Genomic DNA, 17530 nt, shown 5'->3' on the forward strand with positions numbered 1-17530 from the left:
CTATTTATAGGTGTCCAATATAAAAGAGAGATAATAGTTGTTTTTCTTAGTACTCGTGAGTTTTGTTCGGTTGGTATAAACATTGCATTTTATATGCAAAATTCGAAGTTTGAATTCTGGACACTTCATTTATTTATTTTAGGGTAGAATTCTAACAACTAAATTACTTTATTAAAAATATTATTATTATTTTTCACAAATAACGATTAAATTCGAAGACATTATTTATAGAATTCTGAGTTTGAATATGAGATTCTTCTGACTTCGTCTAATATGGTTTCGGTTCGAACGTAACTTTTTTTTTTCCTGTGTCAAATAAAGACATATATTATTCGGTAAATTTTAATAAAAATACTGTATTACATTTATTTTCCGTTATTTATTAATAGGCTTTGGCTAACATGGAAGACTTCACTAAGTCTTCCATGGTGCACAAGTTTCGAATATTATTATAACGAATACGAATTTTATAAAATCTACCGTTGGATTGAAAGTTTATATCATATAGATCATCCATAAATTTTTTTAAAAAAATTAAAAATTATTTGATATGTTATTGAGACTCATCAAGATTAACGGTATTCAATTAAAATTCATAAACCGTTAATTTTGATGGGTCACAATAACATATCAAATAATTTTCGATTTTTTTTAAAAAAATTATGGACGATCTATATGATATAAACTTTCAATCCAACGGTGGATTTTGTAAAATTCGTATTCCTTATAATAATACGAGCAACTTGTGCATGGTGCACAATTTGTGCTACTTGTGCACATTAGAAGTAGCCTTATTAATATTGTATTTGATCTAGTCTTAATTATATGCAAAAGTGGGTCATAAAAAATTGTGTATTTGGTCTACGCAGATTTGCTGCACGCAGTTATTATTCTCGGCCGTTCGATTCCAATCAAACGATTGAAAGTGTATTAATAGTTAAAATTGATGTGTAATACAGATCATTCAACCTCAAATCAACGGATGAGATTTAATTCTGCGTTAAACTATATGTTAATTCACATCGGAAGATCCAAATCCATCAATTACAAGTATCATTTTTATTTCCATTTTAAAATCTCAGATCTCCCAAAACAAAGGTATAATAGTACTGTACAGCCGAAGGGGATAGTGTGAACTGGTTATTTCTGATGCAAAACCTAAATGTGGTTTTCTAAGATTAGTGGTTTTAAGAGCATCCACAATGGAGCACTCCATTTTTTAGTACTTAAATGGTCCCACATAGACACATCATTAATTTATTATTTTTTTAATAATAGTACCTAATAGGTACTCAACCCCTCTAATGAAGCATTTCTTAAAAAGTTCTAAAATGGGTCCCATCAATAACTCCACATCATTAAAATTTGAAATTTAATTTAAAATAATATTGCCAAATTAAATTTTTTTGAATATATTAAATAAAGTGGGTCCCATAAAAAGAAGAGAGAGTTCTTATATTAGAAGTGGTACCTATTAGGTACTAAAATGTTTTGTGCTCCAATGGTAGTACCTAATAAGTACCATGAGTACGTAATAGGTACTACACCATTGGAGATGGTCTAAACTCCTTTATTTTAAGGTTCTGTTGTGTCTGGTTGGTTGAACCAAATCCACAAGGGAAGCGCGTGGATTATACTCGCTCATTGAGGAAGAGAGTGGCGATAAAGTTAGAAGTATGCGCGTGGGTAAACGTGTATCCTAGGACAACATCGGAGTCCAGGAATCGTGGGGGCCCTAAAAGTAGTGACGTATGGGGAATTGACATGTGGTGTTTCTAAAACCGAGGGCGCTTATTTTTCCTGCTTTAAGGTTTTGCTAAAAGCGGTTCTTCACTGTTTACAATTTTGTCCTTAACGAGGTTAGGGGAAAGGGAATTCAATACTATAAAAAAACACCGTACTAAATTGAACACTATTTTATTGAAATAAAAGATTGAACCCTGTTTGTTTACTAAAAGAAATAGTAAGGTACTACAATTATTGTTTCGTTTGCTTTTCCAGAATGGAAATTACATTTATATTTTTATTATTATAATGCATGTTGTAGAGGCTATTTGAAGGAAGGTATTACTGGTGTAATCTCACTACATACAGTATGTGAGAATGATGGTGTGGATTTGATGATGCCTTATATAGTAAAAAAGCTTTCCCTATATTCAAAATCAAGCTTTATGCTACTAATAGTAATAATTACCGAAATGCAAAAAAATCTTTTTTACGGAATGGACAAACTTTTTTAAAGAAGTTATAGTGATTAAGTAAAGAATATTATTGAGTTTGACACATAGTGCGACATGATTGATAGATAAGGTCCTTTAATTTTATAGGGTGTAATTTTTAATTTTATATTCTAACTCGTATGCTATAAATTATATAAATTAAGAATATATTTTGGAGATGTCATTCTGAAAATATATTATTGTATCTCGAGTGATTAATCTCCAAATTATATATAGACAACAAAAAAAAGTTTTATAATGACAAAATAATCGTGTGTGTATATAAACACTCTCAAACATATAAGACTTGGACCCCAACCACCTAAAAAATAAACGGTAAACAAATAATGTGTCAACTTATGATTTGATGTCACAAGGACATCTCCCCCACCTAGACATCTTGCTAGAAGGATGCCAAAATGCTAATTTCTCATTTTATCACATTTCCTTTGTGGCTGCCAAAATCGGCCCCAAATTTATAAAAATTACAACAAATCTTACATATGTGTTCGCTTTGTAGTTGCATTAATCAAAATATAAACATGAAACAAGTAGACAATATGAGTCGATCTAACATAGCATTAAAAAAAATCCTTTTAAATAAATTAGATTTAAATTTTATAAATAAAAAACTGAAATAATATTTTATGTTATTTTTAACAAAGATATAGTACTAGTCATGATTTTGCAAGTTACGAAACAGCAGGATTTGGCAAATGCATGAAATCGAAAAACACAAAGAAAGAAAGAAAGAATCAAACATCGTACACGTGATGAACTGGCAATTTGTGGAAAGACTGCCGCTAAGACTATGTATGTCATTTTCATATTCAGTAACATTTCCAAAACTGGAAATATCTTCTCCCATACTCATAATTTCTATTTACAGTATATCGCCAAAATCATTTTATAATCGCTTTCAGTATCAATATTCATTATGTACTCCATCTTATAGCAACTTTTCTCAGTTTTATAAGCTTTTCATACATCATTGAATTGAGCTATGGTAAAAATGGTAAAAACTTGTTCTCATGAACTTATCACAGTTGGTAAAGATATTGCCCTATATATGCAGAAGTCGAAGTCTGAATCTTGGACACCCCACTTATTCATCTTTTAAGGTGAAATTTCTAGTCACTAGATTATTTAACAAAAAAATGATAAAAACTTCATACCTATTACTAACATTAATGCTACTTATTAATTCTTTTTTTAGTTATATTTTTACAAGGTAATTTTTGTTATCTTGGTAAATAGATTTCAGTTATTTCGAGTGAATTAATCTCTGCGGTTGCACGTAGAACATAATTTTAATTTATTTTTTTAAAAAAGAGTAATAGGTTATTTAACATGGACGGGGGCTAGTAGTGTTTAGCTTGAGGAATTCATTTGTAGTTTTTGTTCTTTTTTGTTTTAAAAAATTTGATATTCGGCCTTAGGACCGACTAATTTGTCCATCGATCAGTTGCAGAAACCCTATTTAAAGGCAGAGTATTTTTATTCTATAAGAACTAGTCACCGAAATTGACACCGGATATATCTTTTGCTCTTGTTTTTTTTTTTTTTTTTGATAATGTAACTTTTGCTCTTGATTGGTTGTAGCCCACGTGATAGAGATTTCATGTGACCAGTGAGGATATCTTGTTTCCTCAAACAATCAATGGAACGAGACGATAGAATAAATAAAGCCATAAACACAACGTCTCCAACTAAGGGAAAGCAGATGTCAATCATCAACACTCATTGATGGCTATACTATAATTAGTCAAACATCATTTACGAATTAATTTAAACTATCTTAATATTAAGTGTACTTTATACTTGTATTTTATTGACTACTTCTATGGTACACAACGAAATATTTGGAGGATAAGTTGGTAATCGTGAGCATGATTTATAGTTGATAGAGATATACATCTAAGAGATATAGATTAAATTTGAAATTTTTCATTTATTCATATAAAAATAAATAAATTTTAGCCACTAAATTTATAGTGCCCAAGAGAGATGATACTTAATTTATTAGAGAGTATAATTAGAAATAAAATAATAATTATATTAAAAAATGTAAATGACATATATATTAAAATAATCTTCGCTTAACATGAAGTATATATTGATCCCCTATTTTCACCATATCGAAGAATTATTCTTCCTATTTTAAAATTTGACAATTTTGACCCCTTCAATATATATTTTGGGCCTATATAAATATTTTTCATATACTTTTGACCAAAAATAAATAAAAATCAAGAAGTTGCTTCATTTATAATAAAAACATTTTATAATAAGATTTCACATTTCCATGAGTGGAAAGCAAAAACGTAAAACTTAGGTAATGCCTAATGGTCCCCATTATAAACCGTTAGATAAGATTTCACATTTCCAGATGCCATAAGATAATGATAAAAAATTGTCAAAGGATTAAAGAATTATTGCTTTTAATTTGTGGCTTAGTATTAAAATCATAGTAAGTACGAGGATTCTTGCAAGTTGTACTAATTTATTAATGAGTCGTGCTAAGTGCTAACTAATGTTCTCGTTAAAAAAAATAATTAAAAATGCATGTTTTATATTTTGAAAAATAGATTATAAAATTTTTAAATTACCTTACTATATTATTGTAAAAAAAAAATACTTTACTATATTATTATATTCATTAACTAGTACTCTCAAATACACTAATTAATACGTATTTTCCTTTGTTAATTAATCACAGCGCGTTCGCAGAAACAGTTTGTAAAGGTCTTTGCATTTGCTTCCACCTTTTCTTTGAGATCCTAACGAGATATGCTCCCTAAACTTTCATGTGTGAATTTGTCATTTTGACAAGCTATAGGGCATGTTTGTTTAAACTTTAAAAAAATGATTTTTTATAAAAAATCTAGAGATTTTTTTTGTAGAAATTTTGAAAAAAAATCTAAAGCTATTTTTCGTTTGTTTACGATCACAAAAAGCTATTTTTTTTAGAAAATAGTTTTAAAAAAATAGATTTTGAAGAAAGTTATTGAAAATATTTTTTCATTTTGAAGAAAAAATAATTTTTTTACTAAAATGATTTTTGAAAAAAAAATCTGAAACAAACACAAGTAAAATAAAAAAAAAATTATTTTGAAAAAAAATCTGAAACAAACGGGCCATAATGTTATATAGTTAGGATGTAAATAGATAAACGTGAAGGCAGAAAGTAGGATATTCGTATTCGACCTATTGAATAAATGTGATATTTATATTCGTGTGGTATTCGCCAATTTTGAGGTACACGTGAATATTTACAAATAAAATATACATTTATCTTCCGTGCGAATATTCATTAAGCTATCCGCCTCGTGTTTGTGGCAAATTTTATCCACTAGTACGGATATTTTTATCATCCATATATCCATATATGTAGTATCGAACAACAAATATGAACTACTATATGGTTTAAAAATAGGAAAATGTTAAACAGTGTCTCTGAGCTCTCAGTTCCGTTAATTATATCAATAAGGAAATTTCATCTTAAAAAAAGTGTGCATTCAATACATTAAAAACATAAAAAGTTATATTTCTAACATTAATTTTTCTTTTAATTTTTTTTAGTATATTTAACAAGTGCACAACCAAACCCTTAAAAATAATATTAGAATAAACAGTCGATCTTGTTCTTAAATTATCACTATCATCAATTTAGTTTTTAAATTATTAAAATCAACTAAAAACTTCTTAATTTATTCTCTCGTCTAATTATTTCGTTCGTCAATTAACACTCCTAATAAGTTGAATGTTAGCTTAGCAGAATTTAAGCTAAAAAAATACATCAATTTAGTTTCTAAATTTTCAAATTTCAACAAAAACAATCAATTAGTCATCAAACTCAAACATCATTGTTTTTTGTTGTTAAATACCTCTTCGGAAACCAACATTTCCTACGAATTTAGACTTGTTTCCTATGAATTTATTCCTCGTAAATTCACAAAATTCTTGTAGTGTCCCTCTCCTCTAATCCACAACTCATGGGGGCTCAGTTTATCCACAACCAACATCCACTCCATGTCATATTTCTCGTTTAGTAACTTCTAATTAATTTTCTCAAGCATCTTCAAGATTGATTTTTCTTTGTACTTCACGTTTTCTATTGAAAATCTGAGTTATTATTATACAATGTGTCTATCTTGAGTTGTTGAGAAAAATATGTTCTACTATGTGAATTTGGTGGAAAATTAATTAGTTAGATAGTGACACTCTTCTTGTCCATCATTTTTAATTGCTCCATCTTAGTGTTGAATATTGTTGTGGTATGGTACTTATTGCAAAAATATCAAACATTGTCACTCATATTGATTGTGCATTAGATTAAAGAAGACGAAAACTGGATAATTTTATGCGATGGATGAAGAATAGTGAAAATAATAATTCATGGTTGATCATGTTCCCAAAAAAAGGATATTAACCCACAAAAAAATTGTATAGAATTACTCATTAGTTATTTTGTACGATAACCTAAGGATGAAATAGATGCATTTTTATAATATATTTTTTGTTACAAGGCTTCTGAGAATATCAAAGAAATCTTTCAGAAGAGATGCGTGAATCATGAGATTAGAGTCTGAAGAGGCTCCACCCCCAAATTTGGTTAAGAAATCTGCACCATTGTTTCCTTCTCTGAGAGTGTTGCATAAAGTTAGTATTACTTTGAGAAAATAACTCTTTAACGTCTTGAATCAACGCAGCATAAACATGATATTTGATATTCATATACCGTTTAATAGTTTATTATTCACTAAATTGGTGAGAGAATTACGCTTATAGGGACAAATTGACCAATTATTCAACAATGTTATATTTACCCCAGCTATTTATGTGGGATTAAGCTTATAGCAAGTAACAAATGTTAACTTCTTCTCCAAAAATAAAATAAAAGTGTTAACTTCTATTTCTGCAATTATTCAACAATGTTAAATTGATGAGAGTTTGTATTTACGGGCCGAGCTAGCTATTTGGGCTCAATATATTATTTGGTAATAAGCTTTTAAGTGATATACTTTTAGCACCACCACAAAATCTAATGTTTTCTAAATATCAATAATTTATAAAAAATAGTTGACTTTTTAGATTTATCGAATAATACTATGGAACAAAATCCACTAAATAGAGAATGAGACTTAACAATCCACGTCAGCACTGGTACTATGATATTCCTACTTATTCACCTTAAAAAATAAAATTCTAACGGCTAGACTACTTGACACGAAAAAATATACCACCAACTAAAAAAATTCACCGGAGACAAAATATTTTGATATGTCAGGTATATAGAGTCAAACAACATATTTGAGAGAATGAGAGTGTAAACGAGTTACAAAATACAGAGAACAATTTAATAGTTTACTTTAATAAAAGTATTTAAGCAAAAATAAAGACAGGGTAATGTCATGGCACTAGTTAAAAAAAACAATAAAATAAAATTTTGTATTGAAAAAAAATATTTTATTTTATTTGAATTTTTTAATTAGTACGACCTTTGAATTTAATTTATATACACTGTTAATGTAAAATTATTTTACACATACATTCAATAATATACTAACACATGACATCATGTATTATATTTAAAAACACACAATGTGTCACGTTCATTAAATGATGTGACAACATATCAATGAATGCATGTGTAAAAAAATTTTACAACGGTGCACAACAATTAAATCGTTGACGTTTTCCATAAAAATATGATTTGTCAACATTATCATTGTGTTTGTTTGAGTAGATTTAGAAAAGAGAGAAATATAAAAGAGAGAAATCGCAAAGAAATAAAGTATTTCCATGGTTCGGAAGAGAGGAGAAAAGGTAAGAGAGGAAAATATAATGGGTAGAAACTACCCATAACTATCCAATAAAAAATCTCTCCATAAAAGGTGAAATTTGTCGCATAAAAAACCTAGCATTTGTGATTTTCCATTATTATCCCTCCATCATCTATTTATCATGACAATATATCTTTTGCACTTAACCTTTTTTTTTTCAACTTCATTTTTATAGTCAATTTTTCAAAATAAAAATTTATTAAAAAAATATAAATAAATAAATAAGCACATACTTATGTTGTACGTTTTACTTTATTAGAAAATAATTAAAAATAATGTTTATAGAGTGAAAAACCAAAACAATGAATTATATTTAAATTATAACTATAAAGGTTAAATTAGTCTTTTGCTATTTATTTTAATTTCTCTGCTTATTTTTTCTTCTCAATTTCTATTCATCCAAACAATACTAAGGCACTATTTGGTAAGTCCAATAAGCTAGCTTATAGCTTATTGAACTAGCTTATAAGCTTGTTTGAAAAAAATGTGAAGTGTTTGGTAACGAGTTTCTCTAACTAGCTTGTAGCTTATAGTTTTTTCATTTTATTTCATATTTATCCTCATTAATTTTTTTATTTATTTTTTAAAAAGTATAAAACTAGATAAATTTGTCAAACACTTTAATTTTATTCTACTAGCTTTTCAACTACAAACTACCAGCCATCAGCTATCAACTATAAATTAGGTTATCAGCTAGCTTATAGCTTATTTTTACCGAACAATCCTAAATTTCTCCTCAACTTCTCTCTTTCTTAATTCATTCTCTCGGTATCCAAACGCAGTGTATATGCAGAAAGACAAAAACTCAGAGTCACACCGCGAAGACCTGTTTTGTTCATTTTCCTCTCTGTGAGTGAATCCCTTTCAATTCCAAAGGTAACTCTATCATCTTATTCTCTCTGCCAAATTATCATTCAACACTTTAGATTATACCAACAAATAATTTCTGAATTATAATTCTGAAACTCTTCATTCTTATTCATTTTCGTGTTTAGAGACTGTTAAGAGGAAGGAAAATAATCTGGTGTTTTGACTTTTATGAATTTTAATCGAATTTCATAACTTTTCTAAATTCTATCTTCACTTATATTATCATTTCATTTCATACTTTCGTTGTATACTGTTTCAGTGTTTCTGGAAATAAAATGTTTTCTTTTTGTTGTCGGATCTATGATTTTTTTTTGTTTTTAGTTTTATGAATGCTACTTATTTTCTTACTCTGCATGTTGATTGCTCTGCTTTACTATTGTATCATTGTTTCATATCAAAGTGTCACATGAATCCATTATTTCTAACATTTCTCTTCTCCCAACCATACGTTGTTTGAGTTATTAGAATTTGAATCTGTTTGGATTGACTTATTTTAACTTATCTATTTACATAGCACTTGTGAGACAGTTTGAGAGAGCTTATGAAAATAACTTATGACAAGCATAAGTTGTTTTCAGCTTATTTTCATAAGTTCTCCGAGATACATTATGAAAACAGCTTATAGCTTTATAAGAGAACAATTTGACTTTATTTTATCTTGTGTAATAGAAATAGCTTATTTGTAAGCGCTTATGTTGTGAGCTGCAAATTAAGTTGTTTATCCAAACATGGCAATTATATGAAATGAAACTTCAAATTAAACTGAGGACTAATTATGTTAATATGTTTTGAGTAGAAAAACTATGAGTTCCGAAGGTGTCGGTGAAGATTGCCTTGGATGGGCAGCAAGAGATGCATCTGGAGTTCTGTCGCCTTACAAATTCAATCGCAGGTGTGTGTTATTTAGTGCCCCTCATTTTAATTTGTAGATTGAAGTAATTGTTTTGTATAAAATTTCATTTTCCTTTAATTTTCAAGGCAACCTTACCAGTTACCACCATAAGTTACTAGTTAATGAAGTTCCTAATTGTTGCTACACATCCATATCAATACATAAATACATACGCATATAAGAATGTATGTATTTTTGTATGACTTACATACTGAGATTTACATTTTTTCAATTTTTTTTCTTAAATACTGACAATATGATAATGATGATTGCTAAGGGAACTTGGGAGTGAAGATGTTTATGTTAAAATTACACACTGTGGCGTTTGTTATGCTGATGTAATTTGGGCAAGGAATAAACATGGGGATTCAAAGTATCCTGTTGTGCCGGGGTAAGTGGTTGGCTTTGCTAATGTGTCATGTGTGTATGGGTGGGTGAGAATACTATAGACATAAGCTAAATTATCTGTGTTTTCCTTTTTACTTACCAGACATGAGATTGCTGGGGTTGTGGCAAAGGTTGGTCCTAATGTCCAGCGTTTCAAGGTTGGTGACCATGTTGGAGTGGGGACTTACGTCAACTCATGCAGGGATTGCGAGTATTGTAGTGATAGATTAGAAAATCATTGTGTCAAGGGATCAGTTTACACCTTTAATGGTGTCGATTTTGATGGTACAGTTACCAAAGGGGGATACTCCACTTCCATTGTAGTACATGAAAGGTAAACTCAATAGATATTAACTTTGTTCTGGTTATGTCAACTTTTGCGAGGCCTTCTCTTCCTGAAACTTATTATGAGCACTAAAAATACTTTTTTGATTTTCATATTAAATGGAGATTGTAGCTTCAGTTCATAACTTCGTATTATATATGGTCTTTCATATGCAGGTATTGCTTCATGATACCTAAAAGCTATCCTTTAGCTTCAGCAGGTCCTTTGCTTTGTGCTGGAATCACAGTTTATTCTCCCATGATACGCCATAAGATGAATCAACCTGGTAAGTCTCTAGGAGTGGTTGGTCTTGGTGGCCTCGGTCATATGGCAGTAAAATTTGGGAAGGCATTTGGCTTGCGTGTAACAGTTTTCAGCACTAGTATTTCCAAGAAAGAGGAGGCGCTGAGCCTGCTTGGTGCAGACAACTTTGTTGTTTCATCAAATCAAGAAGAGATGAGGGTAAGTATTACATGAACCATTTATACCATAGCATGTTCTTCAAAACACGAAGAGAAGCACTGTTACTATGACTTGTGCTTCTGTTTTTCTTTATCTAAATTAATGGTGATTTCTATGCAGGCGTTGGCTAAATCATTGGATTTTATAGTTGACACAGCATCCGGTGATCACCCATTTGATCCTTACATGTCACTGTTGAAGATATCTGGTGTTCTAGTCTTAGTTGGGTTCCCAAGTGAAGTCAAATTCAGCCCTGCAAGCCTTAATTTAGGTATGTTTCTTTTGAAGTACAGAAGTTTTGTTGGAATGGTCAGTTTTCTTTCAGGTAACTCATTGATTGTAGCGTCGGAACCTTAAATAACCCTCATCTGTTTGACAGGATCAAGAACTGTTTCCGGAAGTGTTGTAGGTGGTACAAAAGAAATACAGGAGATGGTGGACTTCTGTGCTGCAAACAAGATTTACCCAGATATAGAACTGATTCCAATTGGATACTCAAATGAAGCTCTTGACAGGGTCGTAAATAAGGACGTGAAATATCGGTTTGTAATAGACATTGAAAACTCCCTTAAGTAGAACTAGAGTAATATGAAGTTGGTTCTGAAGTTTGACATGGAAGAACTACTTTGTTTGATATTACATACAGGAAGCAAAGAGATGTTCAGTGTTTCATAATGATTGCTAGATATATATATGATTCAAATTTCATATATCTAGTAATGCAAATAAAGCTCTTGAGAGGGCCATAAAATAGGGACATTAGGTATCAGTCTGTTGTAATCTTTTTTCGGTTGCAAAAAACTTAGACGAGTTTGGTTTCGAGAACAAACTAAGGCTTGCAACAGTTTTGTAAATGACTGTTTATGGATCAACTAAAAGGCATTTTTTGCCTTCTATGTTGTTGTTTCTCTTTTTCAGTTTTTATACATTGGGGATGCAAGCTTCAGTTTATGGTGCGAAAGGTAGCATGGTTGAAGATCAAACTACCAAAATCAACATAACTCCATTTTCCTAAAAAACAGTTGAAGATCAAATAAGTGACGTCTTGGTCATGGTCAATGTTTTAAAATAGAACCATTCATCAAATTGATGAAGGTTATGATCGTTCAATCAACACGCATGTGCACAAAGTCATGTATATACACAAAAAATACTCATCAATTGATAGAGGGTTAGGATAGTTCATTCAATCATTGATTAATTATTACTAGTCATAATTAGGGCAAAACACCACTTTTTATTTCTGAAAATGAAAATGTAACACCTTATCACACCAATCCCTAACTCACGAAAATACACTAACCCTCCACTCTTTATTAGTTATTTTTGTCCTTGACGTTAAACAGATTATTACTCTTTGATAAAATACATTGACCATTTTGAAGGACATAGTTTGATGATGTATCGTTAGGACCAAAATGAAAGGAAAGAAATGTGTCTTGGCCTTTTAAAAACTCCAGTCTGAAGAAGAAGAAAAGAAACCCTGGTTCCATCTTGTTACTTTTCACTCTTAGTTATGCAGCTATACTAAAGATCAAGGGTGCCATGGCAATGGAAGGAAGATTTTTCTGGAATTATTAAACAACCATACTCTCAGAAAATCAATGTTTTGCTTGAAAAGTAATTGTTACACACGACCTTCAAAGTCTATTAACTTCAAAACTGAGTCTTATGGATGCATATAAATCAGGTTTGTTTCCATCCCATACAACTAAATTCGTAGAAAGTGCTAGAAAATAGAAATGATCAAGGTTACAAGTTTGTTGTAGCTCTCAGCAATATATGTTCAAATGGTGCTTCATATATGTTTCTTTACTGTAATTCATTGAAGACATCCATCTTAAAATATTTGGAGCTAAACCAGTTGTGTGCAGTCATGAACTAACAATTTGTGTGCAGTGTGTAAACCAGAATTTTTATACTAAATAAATCAGTATTGGAACTAAACCTGAATTTTTTCATATTAAACCATTATTAGCTAATAAAACAGTATTTTTTTTTGAACAAGCCAAAATGAGATCTTTATATAAACAAAAGTCTACTCAGCACAAAAGCCACTGGTTACTGCTTGCTAATAAAACAGTATTGATACTAATTGAAAGTAGAATGTCAAGTACTTGTGTTCTGCTAGCTCAAACACTATTGTTGTGCTAAAATAAGTGGTTGCTATGGGTTGTTGTGTGATATGGCAAGCAGTAACCAGTGGCACTTGTTGGCACATTTCTGAAAGGGAAAAAGAAATCTAATCTATTATGTTCATCTTGGTCTTAACAAATAAAAATCATGCAACATAATCCCCTAAAATCATCTATTTATTTTCTATTGAACTATCAACAGAATTTTTCATTCTGATATGTTTTTGAAGCTTCAGCACTAAAGTGATCATATGATGCTCCTTAAGTGTGGACATTTTCAATCTTGAAATTCACTACAGAAATTATCAATCTGAATGCTGCTGCAGTTGGTCACTGACAGCTTCCTGCAACTAAGTTGGGGAATTGGGGGTGTGTCCTCATAACAAAAGCAAGTGCATTTCAGACCGTCAAAAAAAAGCAAGTGCATTTCATATACAGATAGAGTAGATGTAAGAAAATAAAAGACAAGACATGAAACTGGTTATTTGATGCAGAAAAACAAAGTTTCATCATTAATTAATGATAAAATATAACTCAAGTCTCAAAAATTCCACAAAACCTCAAATAAAATACAACAAAAAATCGCTTTCAAAAAAAAAAAATACAACAAAAATCTGCATGCCAAAGTTTCTAATCTGTTTTAGGCATGGTCATAATGGCGCAACTTATACAATAACACTTTCCCCGAAGAATTTCCTACAGCCATAAAACCACCACGTGGACTAAAATCAATGCAACGGGGATATTGCAGGCTCGTATTTGGATGCGGCCAATTAGAGAAAACAGTATAGGATGGAATATGTATTAATTTCAAACTTCTCTTCTTCATACTTGAACAGATTGCTAATATTTGAGAGTCATGATTAAATTTCATGAAATCCACTGTAGTAGTCAGATTATCAATGGTCTTGATAGGCTTTCTCTTTCCCCCCAGAAATTCGTCACTGTTGTAAATATTCACAATTCCACTCGATGAACCAGCTGCAAAATGTGTCCCTACTGGAGAAGTACAGAGGGCTGTGCCGTTTAAACAGCCTTCATCTACAGCTTTGTGCATACAAGTTCTTGTTCTCATATCCCAATGGTAAACATGGCCATCACCACCAGCGCTTAACAGCCTTTGTCCATCTTGAGTAAAAGCTAACGAACGGACTGATCCGTTCATCTTCAGAGTACCAACTAACTGCTTTGATTTAGTTGAAACCAGTAAAATATGACCTTCATTACCCACAAAGGCTATCATTTGAGAATCAGGAGAGACCTCAAAAACTTCCAAACTCTTCTCATCCCTACCCAACAGTGGCCCAATTTTATCAACACTAGCCTTAACTAAATCAAGACTATAAAAGAACTTTCTTCTTCCTGATATTATCACCTGAGACCCATCAGGCAAGAAAGATGCTTTTCGAATGGGGCAATCTTCAAGGAAGATGCTTTCAAGTTTTGTGTTCCGTTTTCCATCAATTTGAAAAAACCTAAGCTTCCGGTCTAATCCACCAGCAAGAAGCAGCTGACCATTTTGATGGAACTGAACTGAATTTATCACACTATTAGAAGGATCTTGTATATTTGCATCTACAAGTTTCGAGTATTCAATATGTCCTGGCAACAATTTTGAGCTGCTCTTCACAACCAAGTCTTCATTTGTTCTGAGAATATCACTCATATCCTCATCCTCATAACCTCGGCTCACAACAGCTTTATTTTCATCATCTGTCAACTCATCATCAGAAGAATCACCCATTTTTGACCCTGAATCAAGTTGTGCCCAGTCAGTTCCTCGATTGAGCTTAACATGTTGAGCCCTCAATCTTGCCACATACTCTGAACCAGAAATCAATTTCTCATCCTCTTCCTTCCTTAGCTTCCTTAACCTGTTGACGCTGGCAATGTTTACGGTGACTTTTTCTTCTTCCTCATCCACCCACACTGGCTTTCTTTGCAAAGCATCATCATCAGAACTTCCATCTAAAAAGTCAGCATCTTCTTCGTAACCGGTGAGAACAGTATCTGCAGAACGATCAGTGAAGAACAAATCAGAAGCCTCGGCATCCACTTCATCATCATCACCCTTTCCAAATTCAAGAGGGGAATAGAGAGATCCAAACAAAAAGTTCTCAAGTTTTTTCATAGCTTTAACTTGTTCCTTTGCCAACTGTTCTTCCTTTCCATCATCTCGCTTCCTCTTTTTCACTTCCAGGGTATCAACATCACTCTCTCTCCCATCTTCAATCTCTTTTTCTTTATTGTCCTCCTCTCTCTTAGTCTCATTCTTAGAGCGAGCATTTTGAGATATTAAACTCATATTTCACAACCAAACCTGAAAAATAAATACGCATATAACTCGGATGAAACCTACATCTAATCAAATATGAAAGTTGGAAACTGTGATATATTACGAGAACAACAAGCAAACAACAAAGTTACTAGGATAGTATTAGACAACAACAAATCCAACCAACAAAACACCAAAATGAACTTGCAATCAAAAACGGGTAGCATAATAATGATTCATAAAATCAAATCACAAATAACATAATGAAAAGCTTGAATTAATTTCACACATACATATGTTTCAAATAATCAAGAATTTAACCATTTCCGCAAAATTCAGCTACTGGGAAAATCATTCATGCAGTAAAAAAAAAAAAAAGAAAAACCGAGTAAACAGTCAATTTCGTCCCTAAAATATCACTATCTCACCAATCTAGTCCCTGAACTATTAAAAACAATTAAAAGGTAACTAAACTATACTCACATCAAACAATTTCGTCCCTCGGTTAACTTTTCCGTTGGCCGTTAGTGGTCCCTGAACTATTAAAATAGTTCAATTTACTCCCTAAACTATCTTAAGAAACAACAAAATAGTCCCTAAACACATCCATAATTACCTATACCATACAACTATAATAATTGCCAATGAATTACAAATGTGAAACCCTAAACATGAAACATAAGAGGAATTCGTGTAACAATAAATTGGAAACAAGGTGGTTGGGGGCGGTGATAATGAAAATCGGAGATTGAATATATTGAAATTGATAAACATGATAGAAAGTGTGGGAAATGAATACCTTATTGCGAAGATGGCGGTGGCTGAGTCTGTCTACGGCGGAAGAGAAGGGTTTAGGTGATGATGTAATGTAATGAAATGAATACACAGCGTAGCCGCGAAAAGGGTTTAGCAATTATTGGATTGGATTTTCGGTTTTCTATTGGGCTTTACCTGCGTCAACTGGGCTTTAACATCATCTCTAAACTAAAATAATGTTTCTATTCCCACCCCTGTGTTTCTTTCCACCCCTGTGGTGACATAACCAAACCACCTCTCAATTAGCATACACCTTTTTTCTATTAGAATTTAGAGCTCTCTTCTATACCACCCCAATTAATTAGTCATACATATAAATTGATCCCAATGTGTACTAGTGTGACAAGAGTTCACCCAAACACTTCAAATAGAACAAAGTATATTAAACATACTAGTCAAATGTGAATGAATGAAATTTGGCCTCCAAGAATGAATTAGACATTAGACTCTTACATATTAAACTATTTTCAAAATGTCTATATTAGTGACTTCTATAGAGTTTGATTTTTTTTTTTTTTTTTTTTTGAGATTTTAGACTTTTTAAGTAATTAGTCACATGTCCGTCCCTTGCTCGTGCGTATGAAAAAATATTACTCCCTCTAGTCCTAAATATAAGAGATAAAACACTTTTTAGGTTCATTGAAAAATGAATGTATTTGGTTTATATTATAAACTAGATACATTTATTTTTCAATGAATCAAAAAAGTGTTTTGTCTCTTATATTTAGGGCAGGAGGGAGTAGTTAAGAGGGAAGAACTTTCTTTGTGTACTATACAAGTTCTTCAACAAAATTAGCCAGCGCTAAATAGCGGTAGAAAATTCGTACATATAATACAATAACCAAAAAAACATAGATGAAAAATAAACCGATATTTTTTTGTTTTGTTTTGTTAATAGAAACTTTGGAAGGAATGGTTCCCCGGTCCAAACGTAAAAAATCTTCTTATCTTTTTACTACTAAACCCTTAGAGCTAAAACACGATTATTTGTACGATTAGTTTTTATTTTTATTTTTTGTGTGCGTGGATATGTAAACGAAGTAGCAATCACCACCAAAAACTTAGATACATGATTATGATGTTCTAAGTTCAAACTCAGGTGAAAACCTCTGATTTAATAATATTAACATTTGTCAATTGAACTGAGTCTTAGGACACATTTTTTTACATATAATAAACGGACCATAATTGTTATTATGCGTTTTTTCAGAAAGAAAAAAAAAAGACATTGTTATTGGTTGATGAAAAAATATCAATGTCATATAACATTTTTCAGTAAAAACACTATTATACATTTTTATTA

The 17530-nt window shown here is 31.2% G+C and overlaps 2 protein-coding genes across 2 annotated transcripts; one reads left to right on the plus strand and one right to left on the minus strand.

Moving 5' to 3' along the window:
* The first annotated feature begins 8794 nt into the window (after positions 1-8794).
* Positions 8795-11897, plus strand: LOC123910549 (probable cinnamyl alcohol dehydrogenase 1). Its single transcript, XM_045961696.1, has 7 exons — positions 8795-8941; positions 9732-9827; positions 10105-10218; positions 10318-10548; positions 10716-11001; positions 11122-11272; positions 11381-11897. Exons 2-7 carry the CDS (start codon positions 9739-9741, stop codon positions 11575-11577), a joined length of 1068 nt encoding a protein of 355 aa, XP_045817652.1. The 5' UTR covers positions 8795-8941; positions 9732-9738; the 3' UTR covers positions 11578-11897.
* Positions 11898-13620: 1723 nt separating this feature from the next.
* Positions 13621-16297, minus strand: LOC123910550 (U3 small nucleolar RNA-associated protein 18 homolog). The gene is made up of 2 exons (XM_045961697.1): positions 16211-16297; positions 13621-15456 (listed from the first exon to the last, which is right to left on the minus strand). Exon 2 carries the CDS (start codon positions 15439-15441, stop codon positions 13777-13779), a length of 1665 nt encoding a protein of 554 aa, XP_045817653.1. The 5' UTR covers positions 15442-15456; positions 16211-16297; the 3' UTR covers positions 13621-13776.
* Between the last annotated feature and the right edge of the window lie 1233 nt (positions 16298-17530).

This window comes from Trifolium pratense, linkage group LG2, assembly GCF_020283565.1.
Source record: "Trifolium pratense cultivar HEN17-A07 linkage group LG2, ARS_RC_1.1, whole genome shotgun sequence".
Taxonomy (NCBI): domain Eukaryota; kingdom Viridiplantae; phylum Streptophyta; class Magnoliopsida; order Fabales; family Fabaceae; genus Trifolium; species Trifolium pratense.

Excerpts from the sequence above, each read along its gene's own strand:
- LOC123910550 (XM_045961697.1), bottom strand. The coding sequence starts at position 15,441 with ATGAGTTTAATATCTCAAAATGCTCGCTCTAAGAATGAGACTAAGAGA.
- LOC123910549 (XM_045961696.1), top strand. The coding sequence starts at position 9,739 with ATGAGTTCCGAAGGTGTCGGTGAAGATTGCCTTGGATGGGCAGCAAGA. Across the intron at positions 9,828-10,104 it reads CCTTACAAATTCAATCGCAG|GGAACTTGGGAGTGAAGATG; the intron begins GTGTGTGTTATT and ends ATGATTGCTAAG. Across the intron at positions 11,002-11,121 it reads CAAATCAAGAAGAGATGAGG|GCGTTGGCTAAATCATTGGA; the intron begins GTAAGTATTACA and ends ATTTCTATGCAG.